Raw genomic sequence first — 24,097 nt, 5'->3', positions numbered from 1 at the left:
CAGTCATTGTGTAGCGACGGCTCGTGAATTTGACAAACTGCTTCGTCCCACGCGATCAGATCTCTGTCATAGTTTCTACACTCAATCACGGAACAAGTCTTCCTTGTGCTTTTCCACATTTTGCATCGAACTGTAGCAGAGCGGCTGAAAAGCTCGGAAGCACTCACAGAGGCAAAGGCACACAGGCACCCGCAGCAGGCAAGCAATAGCGGGGCTAGTCTAGTGCCATCTATTAGCGCCTGAAGCAACTGGCTGCTGTAAACAGTCTATATGTACTGTTACCTTTTTCAAGTAAACCGAAAAAATGATGGAGAGTAACCTGTAGCATTTATGCTGCTATGTCATAAAATCTGCATTTCTAGAAGAAAGAAAAGCGTACCTGTGTCATCATTGTTGTCTCCAAAAAGGGATGTGTGCTTGCTGCTTTTCAAGACTGGTTTGGATGAGGGCGATGAGAAAATGTCATAGTCGTCTTCGAATATGTCCTGCTTCTGCGGAGCTGGCTTGCTTAATACATCTTTGACTGTAGTTGTGTCATCCTGTGGATACGGACTATATCAGCAACTTCTGACATTCGTCACAACCCCAACAACACCGAACGTCCGTCGGATGTACATAACAGATCCGAATGTCTGCAGTCCCTAGCTTACATCAGTCGGATGTTTCTTTTAAGACCCGGGTCTGCCCAAATCGCTAAGCGCTGCCCACTGTGCCATATGGCGCGCAGGGGAACGTCCAGACAGGATTTATCACGCACGTCTGGGACAAAAAGCAAGAAAGTGCGGCCAGCATAGGTGTAGTAATAAATGAAGTTCAAATATGCCATTTACAATTCAAAATAAAGTGTCGTTTTCACTGACGGATGCTTAATTTGTGAGAACATCGCCGGTGGAAGTATCTAACGGCGTAATTTCAACCTGAACGCCTAGATGGTGGTAGCGTCGGCTCCTCTGCTCCTTCCTGCTGTGTGTGGCGGGTTTGCCTTGCCGTTGTGCCACGTCTGCGTGTGTTTGAGGAGTTCATAGTAACAGGAGTTACTGTTGTAACTACAAGGCACGACACGAAGTGTACGTCAACTACTGGAACGTAAAATTTGGAAAATTTGGTTTATAATGACTCATCGTAGGTCAATGTTTTACTAAAAGCTGCAATGAAAGTTTCGTCACACTTTGTCAAATGTGCGTGAGGAAGTTTCCGGCGGTGTTTCGCATGTTGCTTCGACGGCTTTGCTCACACCTGTTGACACGACACTTGGAGCTGCAAAGAATGGGCAACTGGAGGAAACAACCACTTTCTACACAGTGCATGTTTTTGCATGCTAAAACAATGTTACCGATGCACAAGTCTGAGTATTTCTTGACAAATGTAGAAGTTCGTAAATTATGTCAACATTAAGTCGGCCTTACGAAACAAAACCGACAGACCTATAAAAAACCAATATACGTCCCCTGCACTGCCCATTTTGATCCGTTAATATCCAAACGGGACATCCCTGGGCGCTACAGTGGCACTGTTTTTCTGTCTCATTCTGCCCTTCTCTCACACATAAGATGGACCTAAAACGGATGTACATGGGATGTCCGAATGTCCGTTCTCGGATATTCCCCGGACATCCATAGGAGTGCAATGCGTTGTTGGGGAATGTGTCACCTCAAAAGCTCAGTTTTACTGTACTCCCCTTCTGCATACAGTAACACAAATACGAAGAGAAATGTGAAATTCCATGATCTTTTGCGCCATCATTAGAAGCTCTTTAACCATATCTTCATGCCATATGGTACTTCTTTCATGATATGTACTGCATGAAGGTGAAGTACTGCAAATGTATTTTTATACATGATGTATTAATTTTCGCGAATTGCGCATTCTGTCATTTGCGAAGTTATTCAGGAGTACTTAATTTCGCGATTCCAGGGCTGTTTCCTTTTGCGGGATAAACATCAAGCTGTGTTCGTGAGTACAATTTTACAATGGGTGAGCTGATGGAAACAAGCAATTTGATCATAATATCAGAGTTATCATTACATATGCCGAAGATCGTAGCAAACGGGCTCGGCTGTACCATTTTGTAGCAATATGCAGACCTAAGAACTAGAAAGCTACACAGGAGGCTGCATCTTGAGGAAGCTAGCCTTAAGTGCACAGTACCTGGAATAGGGATGTGTGCACTTTTGTCTCGGTCTTAGCTGACGCTGCTGGGCTATCTCCTGAAAGTAGAGTTTTGGTCATGAACAGCCGTCACCAAAAGCCAGACGAAAATGAGATAACACAGTGGATGCCTTTTACAGCGATAATCATGGATGTCATAGGACTGCCCATATCTGCATAATCTCTCTAACTACAGTTCTACATTTTTTGTGTTTATGACAAGGCAAACCTGGTGCACAGTTGCTGGGCACATATTTTTTCCCAATACAGTTACCAAATTGACATTGTAGCTGGCATAGCCTGAACATAAGCACTCTTTGTGATATTTTATTTTTCCCTTTGCGCTTGGCACACCACCCGCCTAGCTTCACTAAAAGCCTATACTTAGAGCCTGAAGTTTTCGGGAAATATTTTTTCCTACATTCGGGGGGTAAAAATCAGGTAAATAAACATGTGCACTAAATTCATGCAAATTTGGTTGATAAAACTTCCAGTACGCTAAATTTGGGGAGAAATGTGGCTCAGTTACTCAAACTAACTGTAGCGGTTTGGTACAAACAGTGATGTAACTGCATTTTTCTACCAAACAAGTAAGTTAGTGCATTCCTACAGACATCCCAGTGAGGGCAATTTGCCGGGTAAAAATCGGGTTTCACCCTAAAGAGGCAACCTTCAATTCGGGGTGCGAATTCGGGGAAGAATCGGGTAAAACCCTAAAACTTCAGGCTCTACCTATACTGCAGGGCAAGGACTTTCCAAGCAACCACCACTCCTCCCGAAAGGTGTTATAACACTAAGGATATATCTAAAACACAGGCAGATATGGGTGTCACTCTCCTCTACAGAATTTCAATCCCACCACCAAGCATATTCAATGTGTAGAGAGATAGAAAGCTATCTTATATTGCCAACCAGAAATATTGCTTTTGACGTTTTTGGACTGAATGTCTGAGCCAGAGAGAATGCAAAGGAATCTGATCATTGATTGAAAGAGAAGTCATGCAAACGTCATGCAAACTCTCTTGGTCCAGCTTGGTGTCTAGCAACCTATATGCTAAGTATGAGGGTCCACTTGACTCAAAACAGGTGCAGCTATTGCAGCTATTATGTAGAAAATTCCATTGTATCAGCCATTACACTACATGTGGGTAGGCACTGCATTTGCCCCTTCGGCAAAGAGATATTAAAGTTCCTACCTGATCCAAAGAGAGCATCTGAATCCACTGCTGAGGGCTCAGCAAAGATGTCATCAATTGGTTTGTTTGGAGGTGAGAATAGGTTTTCCGCTATAGAAGACTTGGCTGCTTTGGGACGAGATGAGAACAAGCCATCTCCAACAACAGGTATTGTTACTTTGTCAGAGGCAGAGAACAGGTCGTCTTCATCATCATGTGCCAGCTGAACCTGGGAAACAAAATGCTTTATGCACCTTTAGATAGAATAGTGTTTGGAAGACACCACACAAACACTGATCAACGCTAATACGTAAATAATACCTAATGAATACATTATACATACAAAACTTACGATATGAACATAATGAGTAATATTAAAAGTAAACTACATATATATCAGACACATGCATAGCTATAATGAACAGCATTGCTAAAAATATGAGAATGTATGAAGTACTGTAGCTGTACACATATATTTGGAACTTGCACAATGGTTACATGGAACAGGTGTGAAAATAGAAGAAAAATTATACTAAGTAGAATCTCAATGATGCGAATCAACTAAATGAGCACACCAAAGTGCAGGCAATGCACACTTGCTATGTACATATTTTCTCTTTACTCGCAATCAGAGAGGTCCCCGTTGCTTTGCTTGTAGGGATTAAAGCTGCAAATATGCCGGTGGTTGTACTACTAGCAAAAAAGCGGAAAACTGTAATTCAAATTACATGCTCCGCTGTGCTTCTGGAAGAAGTTAAGCAAAATCCCTAAATCCGTGTGCAATACCCCTCTGAACTGCAATATGCTGGCGTTGTACCACTGGCACCAAAGTGGAAAGAGTAATTCAAAACACATTGCTCCGTTGTACGTCTTGCGGAAGTTAAGTAAAATTCCTCAAAGCGTGTGCACTCCCCCTTTAAACTGCAATGTACCGATGGTTGTACCACTAGCACCGAAGCATTAAACAGTACTCCAAATTACATTGCTCCACTGTGCTTCTGGCAGAAGTTAAATACAAGTCCTAAACGTGTGTTCACCACCCCTTTAAACTGCAATATGCCGGTGGTTGTACCACGGGCACCGAAGCAGTAAACAGTAATTCAAATTACATTGCTCCGCTGTGCTTCTGGCAGAATTAAATAAAATTCTTAAAAGCATGTGTGCCACCCCTTTAAGCTACAATATGCCAATCGTTGTACTACTGGCACCAAAGCAGAAAATAATACATATTTCAAATTACATTGCTCCACTGTGTTCCTACAGAAGTTAAATAAAATTAAGTTGCTAAAATCGTGTACGGCGCTCCTTCAGAGTGTCACGTACCAGTGGCAGTGTTGCTAGCACCAAAGCAGCAAACAATAATTCAAGTTAATTGTTCTGCTGTCCGCAGTGTCCAAGCAGAGGAACTATCTGAGTGAGTGATTGCCACTAATCGGCCTCACACCCCTCAATGGCCTCATTAGTAAGTGCCTTCATAGCAGGCCACACACGCCTCAAAGTAACTCATGTTAACACGGTTCTCATGACCCTCAAGGCCTCATTGGTGAGTGGCCTCATAACAGGTCTCATAACCTTCAAAGGCCTTATCAGTGAGTGCACTCATGGTAGGCCTCACAAGTGACAAGGCCTCACGAGGGGCAAGGCCTCATGAGTGCACTCATGGTAGGCCTTATCACCAGCTTCCTTTTACTCACCCTCACTTCATGGGCATGAGGGTGAGGGTGAAAGCACCCATGTGGCCCTCATGAGTGAGTTCGTCGAGCTATGGTGCCGGCACAAGCATGGAAGATGTGCCCAGCATCTCGCCTGTTCATATCATCCATCATGGCTTTGCGTTTGTGAGACATTTTAGCAGACCAAAGTTTGATCAGCAATTGCCTTGGAATTAGGCAGCGCACATGTGTGTGTTTATGTGTGACGAATGGGTGTCCTCCCTATAGCCCTTATACTGAAGTTCAGGGTGTACCCCACTAGTGGGTTGCACCTGAAACTGTAGCAGTGTCAGTTGTCTTGTGGGGGTGGCAACCTTTTCCTCATCTTTTCATACTAGCTGATGCCTCCCTATTTGCCATACTATTACTGTCACACTATTTTTTCATACTACTGCCATACTATTTCTGTGATTATCAAAAAGTGGTTGTATGTGCTGTGTGTGCACATTGCAGAAAACTGGGCTACTTGAAATCATTATTCAATTCAATATTCGAAGTAAAATATTTGCAATAGTACCATATTCGATTGGTATTCAACATTTTTACTATCCGCACAGCCCTTAAAGGGACCATGAAATGATTTTTGCAAATTCTGAGTACTCTGCAGGAAGCCGTTCTCATGATCCCTTACTGTCGTACACACATAGACTTTTAACCGTATTCAGTACAACAGGGGCGCAGTTATCAGAGAAAAATAGCGGGGCGTGACCGCTGGACACAAGCCTTCGAAGCGGGCATACGTCATCGTCATCCAATCCTTAAAGCCAACTGTAAATGACGAGGAGGACACACCCTGCCGGACCACGTGGGTGCACGGTTTCGGTTTGGACAACAACGACGTCGTATATCTGCCGTCGAAATCACTCGAAATTTGGCGATAGGCAAATTATCAGCAATGGAGGAAGAGATTATGTGACACACACAACCGTCTATGGGTCGTTCGGTACACAGCAGCTCGTAAAATGTCACTGACGGAGGTATGTTCTGACGAAGAAGTAGTTCAAGGACGAAAACGTGCTCTGGTAACCATGCTGACAGTCAACGGCTATATTACATTTCTCGTAGGATTCTGTGTCAACGGTTAGATACAATCTTGTCTCCAAGTCAAATTAAAACATATTTCATGACGAAGTATGCAAGCTTGTTTGCACATTTTGCAGTTTACTCGCAAAAGCCGGTCCGTGAATCGGCAACATGTTCTGTGTATGATGTCACGGCCAGTTCGCCTTAGAGGCGGGCTGTAACAGCTGCCGTTCACGCCCGTGGTTAATATTGAATACTTTGGCTATTTGAACCATTTTCAACTTCATATTCCACAGAGTGAATGCTTTAGTACAGGGGAACAATTTAAAAATGATCGTGGGTTTGTCAAATACCCTTTCATGGTCCCTTTAATGACTGGTGCGCAGCAGTGCTAATTTTATCACTAGCATCACTGCATTTGTCTGTCTACCCACGTAAAACCAGAGTGGCATTATGCTCCAGAAAATATGTTACAGATAACTTAGCAGCACAAATGCATGTGCAATGCTGAGCACATGCAAAGGCATATACAATGAAACCCGCGTATAACGATATTGACGGTAATCGCGAATTCCATCGTTATACGGGGTACATCGTTAAACGAGGGCTGACCTAAATAGCGCGTCCCCGAAAAGTCGCGCGCCACCCCACGTGTAGCAAAAAAGAAAGAAAAGAAAAACAAACAGATGCAAAAAAAAACAAAAAAAAACGCGAAACTGTGTGACATCGCAGTGGCTTGGGAAAACAGCAGTCAGAACTCATAAAGGGAACCAGACAACATAGCAGGACAACTTCTGGCAACACTACACGTCACCATTCCTCAAGTCAGCTTCACCTAACGCCTGCGTGCTTTAGGAGAAGCTCGCTTTAGAACACTGTCGCGCGACTTGCGGGTGGAAAGCACGTGCTAGGCATTTTGAATCATCTCGCGAATTTGAGCTGCATTGGCCAAATACGGAGCCATAAAAGCGTTACCACCTACCTCTTTCACTGACAGTATTGAAAAATAAAAAGTCTTGCCTCAATTTTTATTTTGGTTTAATTCTTTTGATGTGAATTTCGGATGATAAGAATTTTTTCCGCTACCCCGTGAGATTCGTAGCATCGAGACTCTACTGTATCTTATCGCCGCGTGGTTACGCGCATGGGACAGCGTCCAACATCGTTATACGAGTACTCGGAACGCGGTCTCCATCGCTATACGCAGGTCGTTTCCCCATAGAACCAATGTATATTTTGACGGTAAAATAATGAACCATCGTTTTACGAGGGATATCGTTATACGCGATATCGTTATACGCGGGTTTTACTGTACAACAAGAATTTCATACCTGTGTTCGAGCAGTGTCTCGTGTCCTAAGAGATTTTACTGGTTCTGGGACAGGCTTCAGGGTGTTTTCCATGACAGCAAACAAGTCCTCTTCTTCAGTGGATGGAGACTTTACCATGCTTGCCTGAGGAACAGCCAGAGAGGAGCTTGGTTTGGCTTCTGCTTCTATGCTGTCTGAAAAATGTAAAAGACACATGTACATGAAGGCCAGCAGCTTAAACATGACAGTTGCATCTCTTACAGAAAGACTAACACAAAAATAAGAATAATATTCTGAGGCAGTCAGGCGTGCAAAAGACAGACTAGCACAACTGATAACACATTGAAAGCATAAGGGACAGGAAGATGATTGCGTGATTGCCAAGTTCATTCCAGTTCAGAAACACATACTTTACTCTCAAAATAAATTGTTACGCATTTAAATGTTTGACAGAGTGTCCAGGGGCCCTATACTTGTCAAAACTAATTGACCTCGATTACTGTACGTCACGCCGGACATCACGTCATTGGCACCACCACCTCCTGCTCCGCCCACGTTGCTAGGGGCAACCACTAAACATCTGTGTTTCATGCTTCTTGCGCTGCTACTGATCGACAGTTGAACCTACTATTTGGCGGGAAAGTGCTAATGCCACAGTGACCAAAGCTATGCTGCCAGTGCGCTAATTTTAGACTCCTGCCATCGTCTCCTGAGATTTGTTGATGCGCTAAATTGTCAATATATATATACTTTTCGTGTGAGGAAGTATCGTTACAAACCATCAAGAGCAATATAATTTGTCCTTGAATTGGCTACCGGAAGCAGTTTGTGGATCGACCAATAGGAATGGTTTTGGAATTTTGTTTTTTTATTTCCTCTCAGTATCCAAGGCGTGAGCTCATTAACATTAGGAACGTCATTGGTGTCAGCTGTCACGTGTGCGGTTACTCTGAATGGTTAAAAAAGTACAGGTGTGTGAATATTCGAAATTTCAAATATCAATTGAATAACAAATTTGAATTATTCGTATTTGATTCGAGTAATAGGTATTCGATAATTTTTGAATATTCAAAACCATTTCTGGACGTCTCCAGGGTAAAAAAAATGGGACCAAATATTCCGCAATTTCAGTTTCCGCATAGTTTCGTTTTTCGTTCAAGCGAATTGCCATCGGAGCATTTCAGCATGGCTACCTCTCCCCTCCTCCCGTGCTGTGGTAAATGCGGTTTCACTTGCCGTTCAAGACATGTCATGTCTCTGACACTGAGGACGACATTGAGCCTTGCCAAAACAGTTCAGTTTAGCGAATCGCTTCATTCAGTTCAGTTCAGTCTAATGAATCGTTCAAAAGAATCGCTCATTATCCCAGTCATAAGCTACGTCATACCGTCACGTGGCAAATAATGACGTCACAGTGTTGCGTGTGTGCCTGGGCCGTGGCAGGCCTTACATATGTAAGACGCACAAGTGATGCGTAGATTGCTTTGTTGTTCTTCGTTTATTTTCTTCACTCAGCATTCAGTTGTTTTCACACATTGGAAGGGCTACATTTTTTATCACAGTTATAGATGCTGGCACTGTTAACCTGCGAAATGTTTGCGCATAGTGAAAGTCAAGCAGAAAGTCCTGAGATACCAACGAGGGACCAACACCAAACATCAGGCAGCCAAAGCAACAGCCAGTCAGCTGATATGCATACAAAAAAATCTGTCTGTTCCTCGAAGAAATGGGTCTAATCATTGGACATTAAAACACATTGGTATTGTGGAAAGTTTGCTTTGCTCGATGGCGCTATTTAAATTCTTTTCTGAAAGATTGAATTTTCGGATCCTGAAAAATAAGTTTTGAGACTGGATACAAGCAGCGAGCAGAACAGTGAAATAAAAGTTGCGCAAAAGGGCTGCCCAACTGATGCTAATCAATGCTACCGCCTATCAAACATCAAGTATGCTGAAGTAGCCACATTAGTGTTCGCACAACACTTCACACAACCACAAATAAACACTGGCTTCTCCCCAAGCACAGGGTGTGGAAGACATTATTCACCAAATATGTTAATAACTTCCTCGAGCTACATCCCAGGAACAATCAATGTTGCTTAAGCAAGTGCGAAACATGATATCCCACAAAATTACCCGCTATGATGTCACTACATTGGAGTCCAGTTGCACCCTCCAAGCGTACCTGTTTCCAGTGGAGCGGATATTGTTTCCTTAGGCAATGGTGATTCCTCTTTTGTTGAACTACTGTCTGGAGAATCAGGTGGAATGTTGCTTCGTCGACGCATACGAGATGGAAGGCGCCGCTTAGTTTGTATCTTGGCTCTGTCCTGAAAAATGAGCAAGCATATCTCGTAAGGTGAACTCATAAATTTTCATCTTACAACTTCGCACATATGGGACTGTGACAGCACCTTCTACTGCACAGAGAAGAGCACTGCGGCTGTCCAGACTCAAAAACTCAAGCCTAAAGAAACGCTGTCTTATATTGTTCAGAGTCATTGAGAAAATGTCTGAACCGAATTTGTAGCCAATTAGAATAAACCAACGTTAGAACAAAATCAACGGGACACAGGAAAGAATTCAGTACAAGCGTAAACTTGATAAGGGCAAAAGTGACACAAAAACAGTGACAGTAGCTTCAGAAGCACCGCGAGGGCTTTATGGAAGGTATTGAAGGAGAACATGGCAGCCTTTTAATTACAGTGCACAAATAAACAATAATTATGTATGTACATAGAAAAAGCTGGATTTGCTGTACGGGCTTTCACCGGCACACAATTCCCAGCAAGTGGAGTCGGCTGGTAGTAAACTTGGAATAATATAGTTCGAAACACATGCACTTTTGCCAAAATAGCAAAAAAAGAAAAATATATGTATATATGTAATGCTGTATTGCATTTATAATTGCATTTTATAGCGAGTAGTGTCAATGCAATCATGGATGCCACTGTCAACAACATGGTTTACTTTCTGCCAAGCATGGAAGCCAGCAATTTGAGATAGAACTTGCTGATTAGGTTTTGTCACCTCAAAAAAGTCCTCTATCACCCTTATCTCAATAGCGTGCCACTGTGACATTAGCAATGGTGCAGGAGCTCATGTTTGTATCACTGCAAAACCAAAACAACATGCTGAAAATGCTGATAGTTTTCCTTCTTAAAGTTAGTCTAGTTTAAAAACTATGAGGTTCTGCTGAACTCAACTTTACATAATGCATCCACTCACGGTTGGATACAATTATACAACCAGTCCCGAAAACTCGACAACAACTACAGATTGTTCTCTTAAAATAATGCATGCACTTACTTTGGTAGCACTGGCTAGTGTGCTGGCTTTATCTACTGGTTCATCGAAGCTCACAGATCCTTCTTTCGTGTCTTTTAGAGCTGGTCCTCTCTTGTGCTGTAACTGAAAGCAAATTAGCAAAGTTGTCAGTGCTATCTTTTCTAATCAGTACTGTAGCATAGAACACTGCACGGACCACATTCTTAGGCCTGGGCCAGGCCCCCTTGCCGGTCTTCCTTTTACCCACCCGGGCTTGGCCTAATGGCTCCATACTTGGCCCGGGCATGACCCCAAGCACGAAGAATCTCTAGGTTTCCCGGCACAGGCCTGGCCCAAGAAATTTATGGGCTACCTGACCTGGCCCAGCACAGCCTAGTGTAGTGGGCTGTAAAAGTTGACAGTGACTAACACTGGGGTAACATTGGTTCGAGCCTGACCTAGGCCCGGCATTGTATGGGCCCATGCCCCAGCTCAGGCCCGCAAAAAGAAGGCTACCCGGCACAGCCCATGGGCCAGTCTAGGCCCGTGCAATGTACACAGCAAAATTATGAGTCTTATTACTGTATTTACATGACTGAAAGGGAAGTTCCTTCCAAAAGATAAAGTACAAAAAACAGAGGTTGTGCAGGAATCGAAACCAAGAAGTGGCACATGATGAGTTAGGGTCTATTCACACTATGCAACGTTAGTGGTGCACAGCTAGACAGTGCAACCTGGCTGCCAGAGTTGTAGTACGGATCGCCCCACGAGCGATTCCTCTTGCAACCTTCAGGTGCAAACTGTCTATTACTTGGCTCCTCCTTCGAAGACATCCAGTCGCAATGGCTGTCTGTTGTGGCGTCACTTCCGGGATGTAAATTCTGCAGCCTAGACGGCACGGGTCACGGAAACGCGCTAGCTGCATGTAAGCTCCGACGGTGGTTCGTGTAGAATATTTCAGCAGAATGTTGAGAATGTATTCTTCAATACATCATGGCAAACTGTTAATTGTATTTTCAGTTCTCGCCCTCGTATGATTGGACAAAGATGATGATGACTGACGTTTTCTCCGCCCTCTCACGAGTTTGTTCAACACTAAGATGCGGCGAGTTGCTCAACATGTAAAAGGAGACCTACTTCGTACAACTTATACTGCATGCAACCGTTGCGAAGTTGCATTGTGTGAACTGACCCTTAGACCACACATTATGTGCAGTCAAACTGTAGGTTCCAAATGTGTTTAGGGAGGGAGAATGTAAAAGAAGGGGGAACTAGGGAAGGGGATTGGATGCTAAGGTTAGAAGTGCACAAGATGGGCCTTGCACAATAAAAAGTGCCCATGCCCATTGTCAGCAATAGAAAGTCTGCATCATGTTTGTGCACCAGTTGCACCTGCTAGCCACATATGGACAAGCTCTGAAGATCTGCAGAAGTACCTTGCTTGACTGCATAATGTGGACCTGCTGCTGCACAGATGCACCAGGACACAGAAGGTGAACATTGTGAATTTTTTTTGTTATTAGAACTAGAGCGGTTAGAGCTAGAGCGGATAGCAAAAAGCAAAATTTCCACTGCGAATAGTTTATGAATATTTCACTTACACTGCGAATCGAATCCGAATCATTTCTTCAGACGGTGAATCCAATTCGAATAATCAGAAAAGGTCCGACTCAAATAATTTTGAATACTTCCGTAGGAAAGAACAACTTCGATTAGCCAACGAGAGCTTTAAATGTCCGACGTCATAGGGATGAGCCCAGACACGACCATCTCTATAATACACGACCATAACACTCGCCCGCTCGCCTATGGGACTTCCGTCCGCGCCTCGAGGAGCGGAAGTGCCGTATTTACGCGCGGAGCGCCTGCAAGGGCGCCACTTGCAGGACCCAGAAGAGCGCCTGTTGTAGCTCAGCTGTGTGCAATATGAGTGGTCCTTGTGGTTAATTCTTCGTGCATACATGTTTGTGTATTGTCTCAGGTTCTCTGTTCATGTAGAGCTAAGAGTTCTGAAACTAAATACTCAGAAATAGGCTGTGCTCTGAAGCGTAGGTGGCATGTAAAAGTGTGAAACCCGCGCACTATGTGCCGTACATACTACACATAAACTTGGCAGCAGCAGCTTGTGTGTTGGGGCAGTTATCATGCATTTATGATTGTCAGACGCAAGCGTGTTCTGACTTTATGTTTCACGTGAGAGGCGTGCCGTGTTAACATACAGGGCAGTTACAGAGAATGGGTGAATGCGACCGTAACAAGAAACTGTTACTTGCAAAGAGATGACTGACACCTGTTATGACGTCCAACAGAATTTGTATAAGCAAGCACTTCAGTTTTAAATCAGCAGTTGCTTGTTTTGTTTTCCTACTTATTGGTCCCTTTTTATTTTACTTTTACACTTTTTTTTTCTTCTTTTGTGGTTTGCCATTACAATGCTCTGCTAACCTTTATTATGCTGTTCGGATAGAAGCCACTCTGAGAATTTTTCTTGATGGTGGCTTTTCTGCGACGCTACCTTTTGGTGCCTTTTTTGTGTTCGTTTTGCACTCCTGGGAGATGCAAGGCTGTGTAAACTTTGTAAACGTAGGTACTGTAGCCACGGTGCCACGTCTGAGAATTTTGCGCTTTGCGCCGATGCTAAAGTCTTCGGCCTTGAAATGCCGAGAACACGCACAGTTCGAGCTAGCATGCAGGCGAAAAACGATTTTAGATGGACAGTTCTTCGCTGTTGTTGCAGACAATGGTCGCGGCTGATTACTTTGTTGTACGAAGCATCTTTATCAAATTTAATGCAAGCCTTTGCTCATCGGCACCAGTGAAGATGCTGTTCTCCTTTGCGAATCTGATTGTACGGCCGAACACAAGAATCCTAAGTGATGAAGTCAAAAACTTCTAATATTAAAATTACCGTGATAATCTAACAAATAAATGCTATTTTTCCTTGCTGACTTGTTGTTATGTTCATCGTTATTTCTGTAATTCGATCCAGATGACATCTTCATCACAGTATTTATGGTGCTAGTTACGGCATTTAAATACTGTATATTTTATATTTAAATACTCCTATCGAAAAGTATTTATGAAGAGTATTTAAACACCCCTTTCAACAAAGTATTTTGTATTTATATTTAAATACTCAAAAAATGCATTTATGTCCACCCCTGGTCAGAGGCCACGGTTCATTATTCGTTTTTTTTCAGAGAGAGATGTGTAAAAGGTACTCAGCTATATTAGATAAAACTATTTATGGTACACACTGCCATCCAAAAAGTGCACCCTATATGAAATGAAACAATTGCAATTTGCAATGAAGTTACTTGTGTCAAGGCCCCGCGATATATTTCGAGCCACTTCTCCCGTAAGACAGCATTTGAGCAAAACTCGTGGAATGAAATATTTGTGTTCGACACTGCTTTCTTCGGCTTGCGAAGCGGGATGGTGCAGTACACCATCACGTCTGCACCATGCACAAACCATGCAGTGGAGACAAACACTGTCCATCGCGTGAAAAATAGCAAAAACCAAACGCGAATGACGGCAGCAACGGTATCCGCATAGCATGCGTCGTCTGCTGAGGGTCCCGTATTCAGCGTCACAAACGCGCGGCGGCCGCTTGGCGAAACTACATCAGTGGCGCTGGGGCTAGGTGCGAGTGTGATGGTCGTGTATTATAGAGATGGTCGTGAGCCCAGAGAAACTAGTGCCGAAATCAGTCGGCCGTAGAATGGAAAAGATTAAACACGTGCGCGGGCACCCGGGACACCTGACAGGTGACCCCGGACACTTCGTTGTCGTCTCCAATTTCTTACAACCCCATGGCGAAATATTTTGTGGTGTTGTGCCCATTCAATGATATTCTGCGCGCTGCAAACTTGTGAGCTTTTTCACCCAGCATAACATATCGTGAGAGAAGGGTCCCTCTCTGTTGTGTATGGTAGATTGAATTAGTGGGATGAACTGCATTGAGAGTTAGTCAATGTCTTCCATGCAGCCTGCTTTCTGTGCGCCTCCTCATTTCTGTGTTTACAATGTGAATTTCCTGTACTTTCCTTTTTTTTGGAAACTGCACATATTTCCATCTGTTCTGAACATAACTCTGAAAGCTGGGAGTACATTTACTGGAACAAGCAGTGCCCAGAGCACAGTTGTGTTGACCACGAGCTCACAGAAGTTGCAGACTTTAGTGACAGAATATTTATATAAACAAGAGTGCAAACAAAAGTGCATTTATATAAACAAAAGCGATCTACTGGATTTGGCTCCCCTCGTTGTATATGCTTGACAGAATATTGTGAACAGCGTAAAGCGGGCTTCACCTAACACTCGAGTGTAATGAGGTGAAGCCAACTTGCAGAATGGAGCAGTACACCAAAGGAACAATGGCTGTAAGTGAAGTGGGCTTCACCTAACTCTTGGATATAATGAGGCGAAGCCCACTTGCAGAAGGGCGATAGCAATACCTCACTTCAGTACTATTCGAAAAATATTCGAAAATTTCGAATACTCCAAATAGGTTGCAAACAGCATCAGATATTCATTTCGTATTCCAAATTTCGAATATTCGCACAGATCTAATTAGAACCCTCATGCGTGAGGATAGCAACACTGCATCAGGATGTGCCAGTTCTGCCACTTTAGTGTCTTCGATCACATGTTCGTTAACGATGCTAAAGGCAAATATTGAACCCACTGACGCCAAATGATGTCGACCTGGTGAAAACGTCGAACACCAAACTCTGAAAACAAGAAGGTGTCTTTGCAACAAAAAATTGTTTTTGTCTAATAATGCACCCACGGTACATATATTTCACTGCATAAAGGGTGCATGTTATGCGCAGAGGGCGAGTTTTCTGCACATGGGGCCACACGTCAAGTCATATTTCCGATTCCTGCTAGCCTCTACATTACCTGGACAACACCTCTATCTCATTTTTATGCAGAGCCACAAATATACGTGGCCACGTGGCTGTACGAGACACGTCTTGGTAGCATTTTGCAGCACATACATTTCGGGTAGCACGCGGTTACAGAAGTGCCTAAGTGAAGGAGACAAAAGGAGACGTGGCATTCTGGGTGTTGTGTGCATAACATAAGTGGGCTGGGCAGCTTGAGCGAAATGAGAAACTTCATATAAGGGAACCACTATCAATTACACCTAGTCAGAAAAGACACAGACGTGTCAACTTACAGAGCTTGGTGGTGAACTACCCTGCAAGTCATCATTCTTGTTCACTTCTGGGGGATCACTGCAGCTTTCTGAAGAGAACAGAAGGTTCAGTCAATACAGATTTGATATCAGCCAACACCTTTCTCTACCTTGATGGGGAAATTGGAAAACAGTTAAGTAAAGACCAACACATAACGGATTAATAACGTATGCAGATATAGGGTTCTGAGAAGGACTGAAGAAAAGAGGGAAGGTCTAGTGTGGCACGAGAAGATAAAATAATGCATGTTTGGGTGACAGCCTATCACACTGCTGCAGTCAACGTTAACCTTAATGTGAGTACAGCTCACGATTCAATATTATAAGATATACAAAACTAGTGCTGATTAAATATTTTGCCCTGTGCACTAGGATGCCCTTCCTAGGCTAAGGCGCGTCCACAAATGTGTTGCACGTTATCACTTTTCCAGTACATCTAATTTTATCTGCAGTGATGACACAAATTTGGAATTTCAATCTTTTAACTTGCTCGCAAGTTGCATGTACAAAATTTCTATGGGTATGCATCGGTAAAATGCAATTTTATTTTTACATACCTCCGTCATTTTACAGGACACTTTCAAGTTGAATTTTAAGTTCAGTCTCTTAACTATAACTGACAATTTCACCAGGAAAAGTCACACATTTGAAGAAATACATGGTCCATAATTCTCATGTCACACTGAAGTTCAAACAAACCAGGTTTCCGTAATACATAGAGAATAATTGCAGGGATTAACAAAGTCACCATGATGAACTCAAGTGTGGGGTACATCAAATATTTATTTCTAAAAAGAAAAGAAGAAGAAAAGTGACACAGGGACTTTATTTCAAGCGGCAAAACTGTACCAGAAAATTAACACGACGTTCTTAAATGCAATTAATTATAATCTCCCATTTGTACTCTGCAGCTTGCTCAGCAAATCTGCAAGTGATGTAATGCAAGAAGCACCCTATATGTGTTATTCTACAGAACACTGAAAAGTATCAGGTAAAAATTGTTGGTACAATCACTCCAGTATGAAAAGGGAACACTAATCAATAAAGTCCTTTCCAGCAAGTGAGTGCTGTGTGCATGTATGTCTGTGTGATTTTTAATGTGATAGCATTATCGTGGTACAGTCAAACTCCTTTACAACGAACGCCGTTATAACGAACGTTTTTTCGCGGTCTGGTCAGGCGCCCATAGGATTCAATGTATACTTTGGACATTTATAACGAATTCCTTTACAACGAACGTACCGAAATAACGAAGTGAGTTTGAAGTCGGGAGGGCAAAATTCGCGCCCTTTACAACGAAGTTTTGCAAGCAGATGTTGAACTGTGAACTTTTTTAGGGCGTTTCTCATTCCGACGCAGCGCGCGGCACCACAGTTGACGGTTCCGCGGGTGTCATAAAAGGCGGGGAGAGAGAACAGGTGTTCGTCCTCCTGGCATTTGTCCAACAGGATGACTTCTTCACGTGGGTGGAGCCATAGCCTCCTATATACTTCAATGCCTGCCCAGTCGAAGCGGAACCCATGCGAACCGGCCGTCCACTGTAGTGGCGCCACATACACAGGGTATGATGATCATATCGCTCTGTTTTCTGGCGCGTGATGTTTCGGTTTCGTGTGTGACTGCAGCGTCGTCTGCCTGCCAGCTTGTTCTGTCTGTCTGGTGTCAACCAATACCCTCATCTGCTTGCAAGCATGTCACTATAGATATGAATTGGGAAATTTCTATGCTCTTCGTTTATTTTGAGGTATCAAGTCAAACATCACGCGCCAGCAAGCACAGCGATATGATTATCACAACCCCAGGCAAGTGGCGGCGCCGCCGCATAGTGCGCTGAACGGCCGTTCTGCCTCAACTGGGCAGGCATTGAAGTATATAGGAGGCTTAAGTGGAGTATAGGAGTATAGGAGAAGTATATGAAGGCTAGGAGTATATAGGTGCTATGGCAGTCGGGATTCGTGGACCTCGCTTGCGCGACCTGCTTCTTGGGCGCGGGCTGTACATATCGTACGAGGACCGACACGCGAGACAACGGTAACGCTGCGCCATCTCTTAGGCGAGAGCAGAGGCTTGGAAAGTGCCTGCCCTCCGCGTCCTTCTATTGGCCAGCATCCAGGAGGCGGAGCCTCCCTCACTCTTGGTCAGCAAACGCAAGGATAGTCGCGGAAAAAATTCGTATCAAAATAATTAAACCACAATAAAAATTGAGACAAGAAAATAGACCACTGACTGTTCATTTTCCATTACTGTCAGTGAAAGAGGCCCGTCGTAACGCTTTTGTGTCTTCGTTTTTGGCCTATGCTGCCGAAATTCGCGAGATGATTCAAAAGGCCCAGCAGGCTTTCGACCCGCGAGTCGCGAGCTTCTCCTAAAGCACACAGGCGTTAGGTGAAGCCGACTTGCGGAATGGTGACGTGTAATGTTGCCAGAAGCTGTCCTTATATGTTCCCTCCACGTGTTCTGGTCGCTGTTTTCGTCACACAGCTTCGCGGCCTATTGTTGCAAGGGGGGTAAAAGGTCAAAACAGAGATAAGGTTTCAGGTCTATTGTAGGTTGAATGTCTGTGGTGCGTTTTGATCAGAGCAACGAAATTCTACCAATAAACAAGATTGCTAGCATTTTAAGGCGTTTTCCCTTTGAAACATCCGCTTTAACGAAGTTACCTTTACAACGAAGATTTTCCGCAGGTCTCCTGAAATTCGTTATAAAGGAGTTTGACTGTACCCTCAGGATTTTCTGTGCAATATGAGCAAAATCTCACTAGTAGTGTTGAGTGGTGATACGTGTGATAGTGGGAGACAAGATCATGTCACGGGTACCACATTGGTACCGGCCTATGCGAGGGGCATCAGCACATGGTGCAGCCTGAGAACTCACTGGCTGGTTCACTGACTAAATGGCTGGCTACACTCGACCTAACCTAACACTTGAACCGAGTCCAGACATCCTTAAACTTGGTGTTAATCATCAACCACGTGTTATCAACGGCTCTGTGTGACCCTGTTTGACGGGAAATCTCGCTATCGTTCTAAATCTCGTCGCTAAATCTCGTTGGTGAAACCGGTTCTAAGGCATTCCCTGGTTTGGTCAGCAGCCACAGTAGTGAACGGAACAGTTTTTTCTAGAATGCACATTACTCTCTGTAGTCATCCCAGGAGAAAGCGTACAATGGTGAATAACCTCATCCAAAAATCTTACTGGCTTTTACACCTTGTGTGAGGATGAGGACTGTGCAATACTCAACTTCAGTATCTAATGTGGAAAGTGGGATATGCCATTCATGGCACCTAAATTCACATATATTTTATCCATGCAAAAAATGTGAAAAAATGTGAAAAAAAAGAAGATTAGCTGTGCAGCATTTCTTAGGAGTTCACCGAATCAGCAGCAATTCTATCACATTACACCTTGTTGCACCAGCAGATATGTTTTTTGTGTGTCAAAATGCCTTTTTTATAGGCTGCACTGAAAATATTACTGCTTTAAATTATTACTAATGAGCAATGGGACTGCAAGTCACACTCCAGTCACACTGCACTGTGCTGGACCTCACCTTCTAAAACTGCTGATTTGCCCAGCTTGCTTCTCAGTTCTGCTCCGAAAAGGTCCGCCCCTCCAAAGGGAAGCACGCCTCCCACAGGCTTCTTCTTTTCCGTACTGCTGCCCGTGTCAACCTATAAGTCGATTCCTGTTTGACCGACTCCACGAGAGTATAGCATCGAATTATTCCTACATTTTCTACTGTGTGATAACTTGGAGCAAAACAGGTGTTCTGCTTTCGCCCCTCCTAGAGATGAAGTGACAATGTCTTAGAGTTGTATCCGTACAACACTTCATGTACTGTTTTGTGTAACTCATGTTTGATAGCAGAATCTCAGTGAAACAGGGGAAGTCAAGTCCGATATGAAATGTAGCACAACACAAAAAGCAACACTGAAGCTTCCTTAGTTTAATATATACAAGCTTTCGCGTGGGGAACCACGCTTCATCAGGTACAAGGTGTGAAGTTCACGTATACAAATATATATAGAGTTTACAATACGCAGACACCACAAAAGGACACTGAAAAACAAAACAAAACAGAAACAACTGGAAAGCTATCAGTTTTATCACTATTTGACTAATGGGGGTCAACGCGGTGGGAAGGGAGGAAAGCAGAACCTCTCATAATGGACACCAAGGTCATGGTGACGCATCTTCGCAGAAGGCAACCTCCAAAAGTGTGAGAAATAGGTGGGACTGTCTGGATGGAAGGGTAGACTACGTGTGTGTCAAGGGAAAAGATGTACAATCCAGAGATGTTTTGAGCAGCTAAACGACGGTGTACACATCAAGAATTAAATCAATTGATACAAGGATCCAGGCCTGAGATTTAGACCCTGGGTTTGAAGAGATTTGAATTTGGGTATTAGATAGGATTCCTTGTGTTTACGTTTAATATCGGTGCTAAATCGAGATTCTAAAATAATAATTTTTAGGTCGTTTTCAAAGTTGTGGTCAGGGAGGTTGAAATGGATGGATACTGGAGATTGGCGATTGTTACGAATATCGAATTTATGGCTGCAGAATCTCTCTCTCATGGTTTTAGAGGTCTCCCCAATGTATTGGCATTGCATTTGTAGGAGAATACTATATAACATACATTGGATGAATTACAATGGAGGGAATGATGTATTTTGAAAATAAAATCAGAAACTGTGCTTCATGCTATAGCACTTGGTAGGATAAATTTAAAAGTTTGGCAGCGTGTGCCACCGCATGGATAACAACCAGGCTTGTTCTGAGTCATACAAGAAGAAGTGAAAATGTTACGTAAGGTACTGGATCTGCAAAAAGCAACTTTTGGAGGGGATGGGAATATTTCTTTCAACTTATCGCCACCATAAAGAATATTAAGCTGTCGTTTAAGAATAGAATTAGTATTAACGAGTGCCTTATGGTATCTCCCCCCCCCTCCCCCCCAAATGCATGCCAGGGAGGCTAAAAAAGCCCCGAAAAGCGGCAGATATCAGTGTCACACCTACGGTTGCCACCTGTCCAAATTTCACCCCAACAGTTAGGAAATTCAAGGCTTGCATTCGGTGTCTGGGTGAAGGTGTAATCCGGACATAAAGTGTTCGGGAATTAGCCAAGTCGTAGTAAAAACTATACAACTTCCGAGTTTTTCGTTTGTGTCATCGTTACCAAAGATTGAGAGATAGCTAAAATGAGCAATCAAAGCTACGTTAATACACATGAAGATACTGTAGAGAACCTATTAGAACCCTCTGCACCCAGTGCTCAGCTTTCAGGACTCAAGAATTTCATACGGTCTTTCACAATCCACTTCATCCAATCCTAGACGGGTTGAAAAATGGAGGGCTGCACGGCAGTAACAGCTCCCCATAGAACGCATAGTTTGAGATAGTTCCCACAGCACTGGGCACAATGCAAATGAGATTGACAGGACCAATTGAAGTGCAGCGTTATGCACTCCAGCCGGCCAATCAGGGGCCTTCCTGGTTGTCTCGCCTTTCAGCGTGACCGGTCTGGCATCGACATCTACTGGTTTTCCACCTGAGGACTAGTCATTTGTAGTCTGAGATAACTAAAGCAACACTTCGTTGAAAAAAAGAAAAACTTTTCATACATCATATTGATTCAAAGGTCTATTTACAAAAAGCCAACTGCGCTGCGCATGCAACCTCCCACGGTGTTCGGTGTTGGCCGAAGGAAAAGGTGGCAACCCCAGTCACACCTCCCCTGCCCCTCTCACCCCCCCTTGGAACGGCTCTGTGTGTAGCTTTAGTAAAGGACAAACCTTGTCTGATGCGAAAAGATCAATGTCAGGGCCGTCTCCAGTTGAATTCTGAAATAATTTGTCTTCCTCGTCAAATAGGAAACGACTGCTAGTTCGTGCCTGAGGTAAAAGGAATTCAATGTTAGCATAAACAAAATCACTCACAACACAATCAAGCATATGGGAAAAATAGCGTACGACATGCTATCAGAAATCACAAAATAATGGAACGGTTTAACTTGGTGATGTAGCACAAACCTTAAGCGACTCCACTGGCTTAGCCGATTCCTCATGAGCTGGGGATGGTTCAACGTTCTCCTTGGACTGAAAGTAGATAGATTCCCAATTTCATTTAGGAGCGTGAACGTTGGTCATTTTGAGCTTTAACGAACTTATAGATTGCTTTGTAAACAATTTTTAGCTACATTTACTCCATATTTCTTTTTTACATTATTAAAGGCATGAGAGTAACGATATTCCGAAGCAACACATCATCTTGCCCCAATATTGGACCAATATTGGCAATACTGGCCCAAGATTAGTCCAATATTGGGCAAACATTGCCAAGATGGTCCAACATTGGGCCAAGATGTTTTGCTGCTTGAGTTTAGTCATTTACAAGAGTGGCAGACCTACTTACTGGAACTCCTACAGTTGGACTTTTTATTTTTGGAATGGCTACATTTGCAGCTGTTGTGATTGGGCTACGCTATACTGCATTACGGTGGCAGCATGACATGACTGTCTCAAAGACATTACTTGCTAGTTACACGTCATCATCAACTGCATCAACAGCTTCTGGAGTTCCATAAACGAAACAATGACATTACAGCAATATGCGTGCGTAGGGTTGCAAGCAGGAGAAATCATGTTGGTACTGCGCGACAGCTTCACTGTCAATGGCAACAATCATTAGCCTTGTCTACAGCAATGCTACAATCATATTAATTGGCTACAAACACCTCACATTCATGGAGGATGCGCACAATGAGAGCTTTTTGAACATGCTTATATGTTTTTGAATAATGAGTTTGTGAAGCTTTAGTCTGACTCAAAATTGTGAATGCTGGAAAAGTCGGAGCGATTTTATGGCTTCCAGATGTATGAAAAATCTATCTGCAACTGTAGAAGGTTTGGCCAAGTTATAAATATTTGTTTTCCATGTTTTCTTTCTCATCGCAAGATCTCAGCCTAGATTTACAGCCAGATAACTGGTGTGTACCATGTCGACAGACCCTGAAACTTCCAATATCGACGCAACTTCAAACTGTGTCCCATGAAATGACGAAATTTTTTTTTTTTAATTTGAACATTTAATGACAACAGATGGCTAGTAGAGATCTGAGACTCTCACTAAAGGCAGAGATGAGGACAGGCATGAAATTCTAATGAACCATTTAACTCATGCTAATAAGCTCGTGTGCTAATGAAAGTATGAACATGGCCTAGTTGCGTAGCTTTACAAAGAATGATCTCCAAATGTACCGTTCTTCTAAAGGACCCACCTGCGGTTCAAAGTTACCAGCTCGAACAGTGCCAAGGAGGTAGCATGCTACGTGCAAGGGAGCAATATTTGTACTCACATGTATTCTAAGTCACTGTACACAGCCGCAAACGAAGCTTTTTACTCTTAAGTATCATACAATCAGTCCAAATTATCCAGCAGTCTTTTAAGTCCGTCTTTTAGAGCACTGCAAAGGGCCAGGCTGGCCCGAAAACCCGAGCCCGGCCCGGCCCGGCCTGCGGGCAGAAATCTGGCCCCAAAGTCGTTTTTGACCACTGCTCGGGTTCAGTTCGAGAGTTCTCGGGCTTCAGTCGGGTCGAGCCTTCGTGAGCCATTCTTTTGCATTATTTAATCCTCAACATTCATTTTGAAAACAAAGCAACCATATACCTGGATCCTCCCTCCGTCTTTCTGCTAAAACGCTACAACATGGGCATTGAGTTATTTTTTACTCTGCTACGTTGAGGATCTCGCCCTCGCTGCAGCATGCACCGTAGACAGGTGCACTCGACTTGATGCCCACATGTTGTTACAAGCACAAACCGCATCAAAGGGTGGCTTGTGCATTCCAAGTATGCATGGTTTACGGTGTTTGCTGTGTACAGTGTAGATTGAATCTGTTGGACGGATCGCATTGCACATCCACCTGTGCAGCTGCGAGCCGGGCCTCGGCCGGGCTTTCGGCAGCCGGGTCAGGTAAGCCTCCGTGGCGTCGGGTACAGGCCGGGTCGGGCCGGTAAGTTCAGTCCCGTGCAGTGGTGTGCCGTCTTTACTGAATGTCACCAAAGAAGTCTGAAAATATCTACCTGCACTGCAGTATTCTATGTGTAATGCTGTGGCTCGCTCTTTTGAGTTCCCCCACCAGGAAACATTTGTACGCTACTGGCACACTCAACTGAATGGAAGTGAGAATGTGACTGGAAAATGCTGCAGACGATTGCAGAACTTAGCCAAAACAGTGCATTAATAACTGCAAT

The 24,097-nt window shown here is 43.6% G+C and overlaps 1 protein-coding gene across 3 annotated transcripts in view; it reads right to left on the bottom strand.

Annotated features, from left to right (window-relative positions):
* Positions 1-24,097, bottom strand: part of LOC135385572 (WASH complex subunit 2-like) — a 58,649-nt gene that overhangs the window by 5,361 nt on the left and 29,191 nt on the right. For all 3 annotated transcript variants that reach the window (XM_064614965.1, XM_064614967.1, XM_064614966.1), the window contains exons 20-29: positions 21,875-21,940; positions 21,638-21,736; positions 19,391-19,511; positions 15,823-15,890; positions 10,677-10,778; positions 9,553-9,697; positions 7,390-7,562; positions 3,345-3,552; positions 2,149-2,207; positions 380-539 (exon numbers count right to left, since the gene is read on the bottom strand). In XM_064614965.1, the coding sequence (XP_064471035.1) occupies positions 380-539; positions 2,149-2,207; positions 3,345-3,552; positions 7,390-7,562; positions 9,553-9,697; positions 10,677-10,778; positions 15,823-15,890; positions 19,391-19,511; positions 21,638-21,736; positions 21,875-21,940 (1,201 nt within the window). The remainder of the gene's footprint in view (positions 1-379; positions 540-2,148; positions 2,208-3,344; positions 3,553-7,389; positions 7,563-9,552; positions 9,698-10,676; positions 10,779-15,822; positions 15,891-19,390; positions 19,512-21,637; positions 21,737-21,874; positions 21,941-24,097) is intronic.

Source organism: Ornithodoros turicata, chromosome 2 (genome assembly GCF_037126465.1).
Source record: "Ornithodoros turicata isolate Travis chromosome 2, ASM3712646v1, whole genome shotgun sequence".
Taxonomy (NCBI): domain Eukaryota; kingdom Metazoa; phylum Arthropoda; class Arachnida; order Ixodida; family Argasidae; genus Ornithodoros; species Ornithodoros turicata.
The sequence above is the reverse complement of the archived record's forward strand: the minus strand, read 5'-3'. Positions and strand labels throughout refer to the sequence as shown.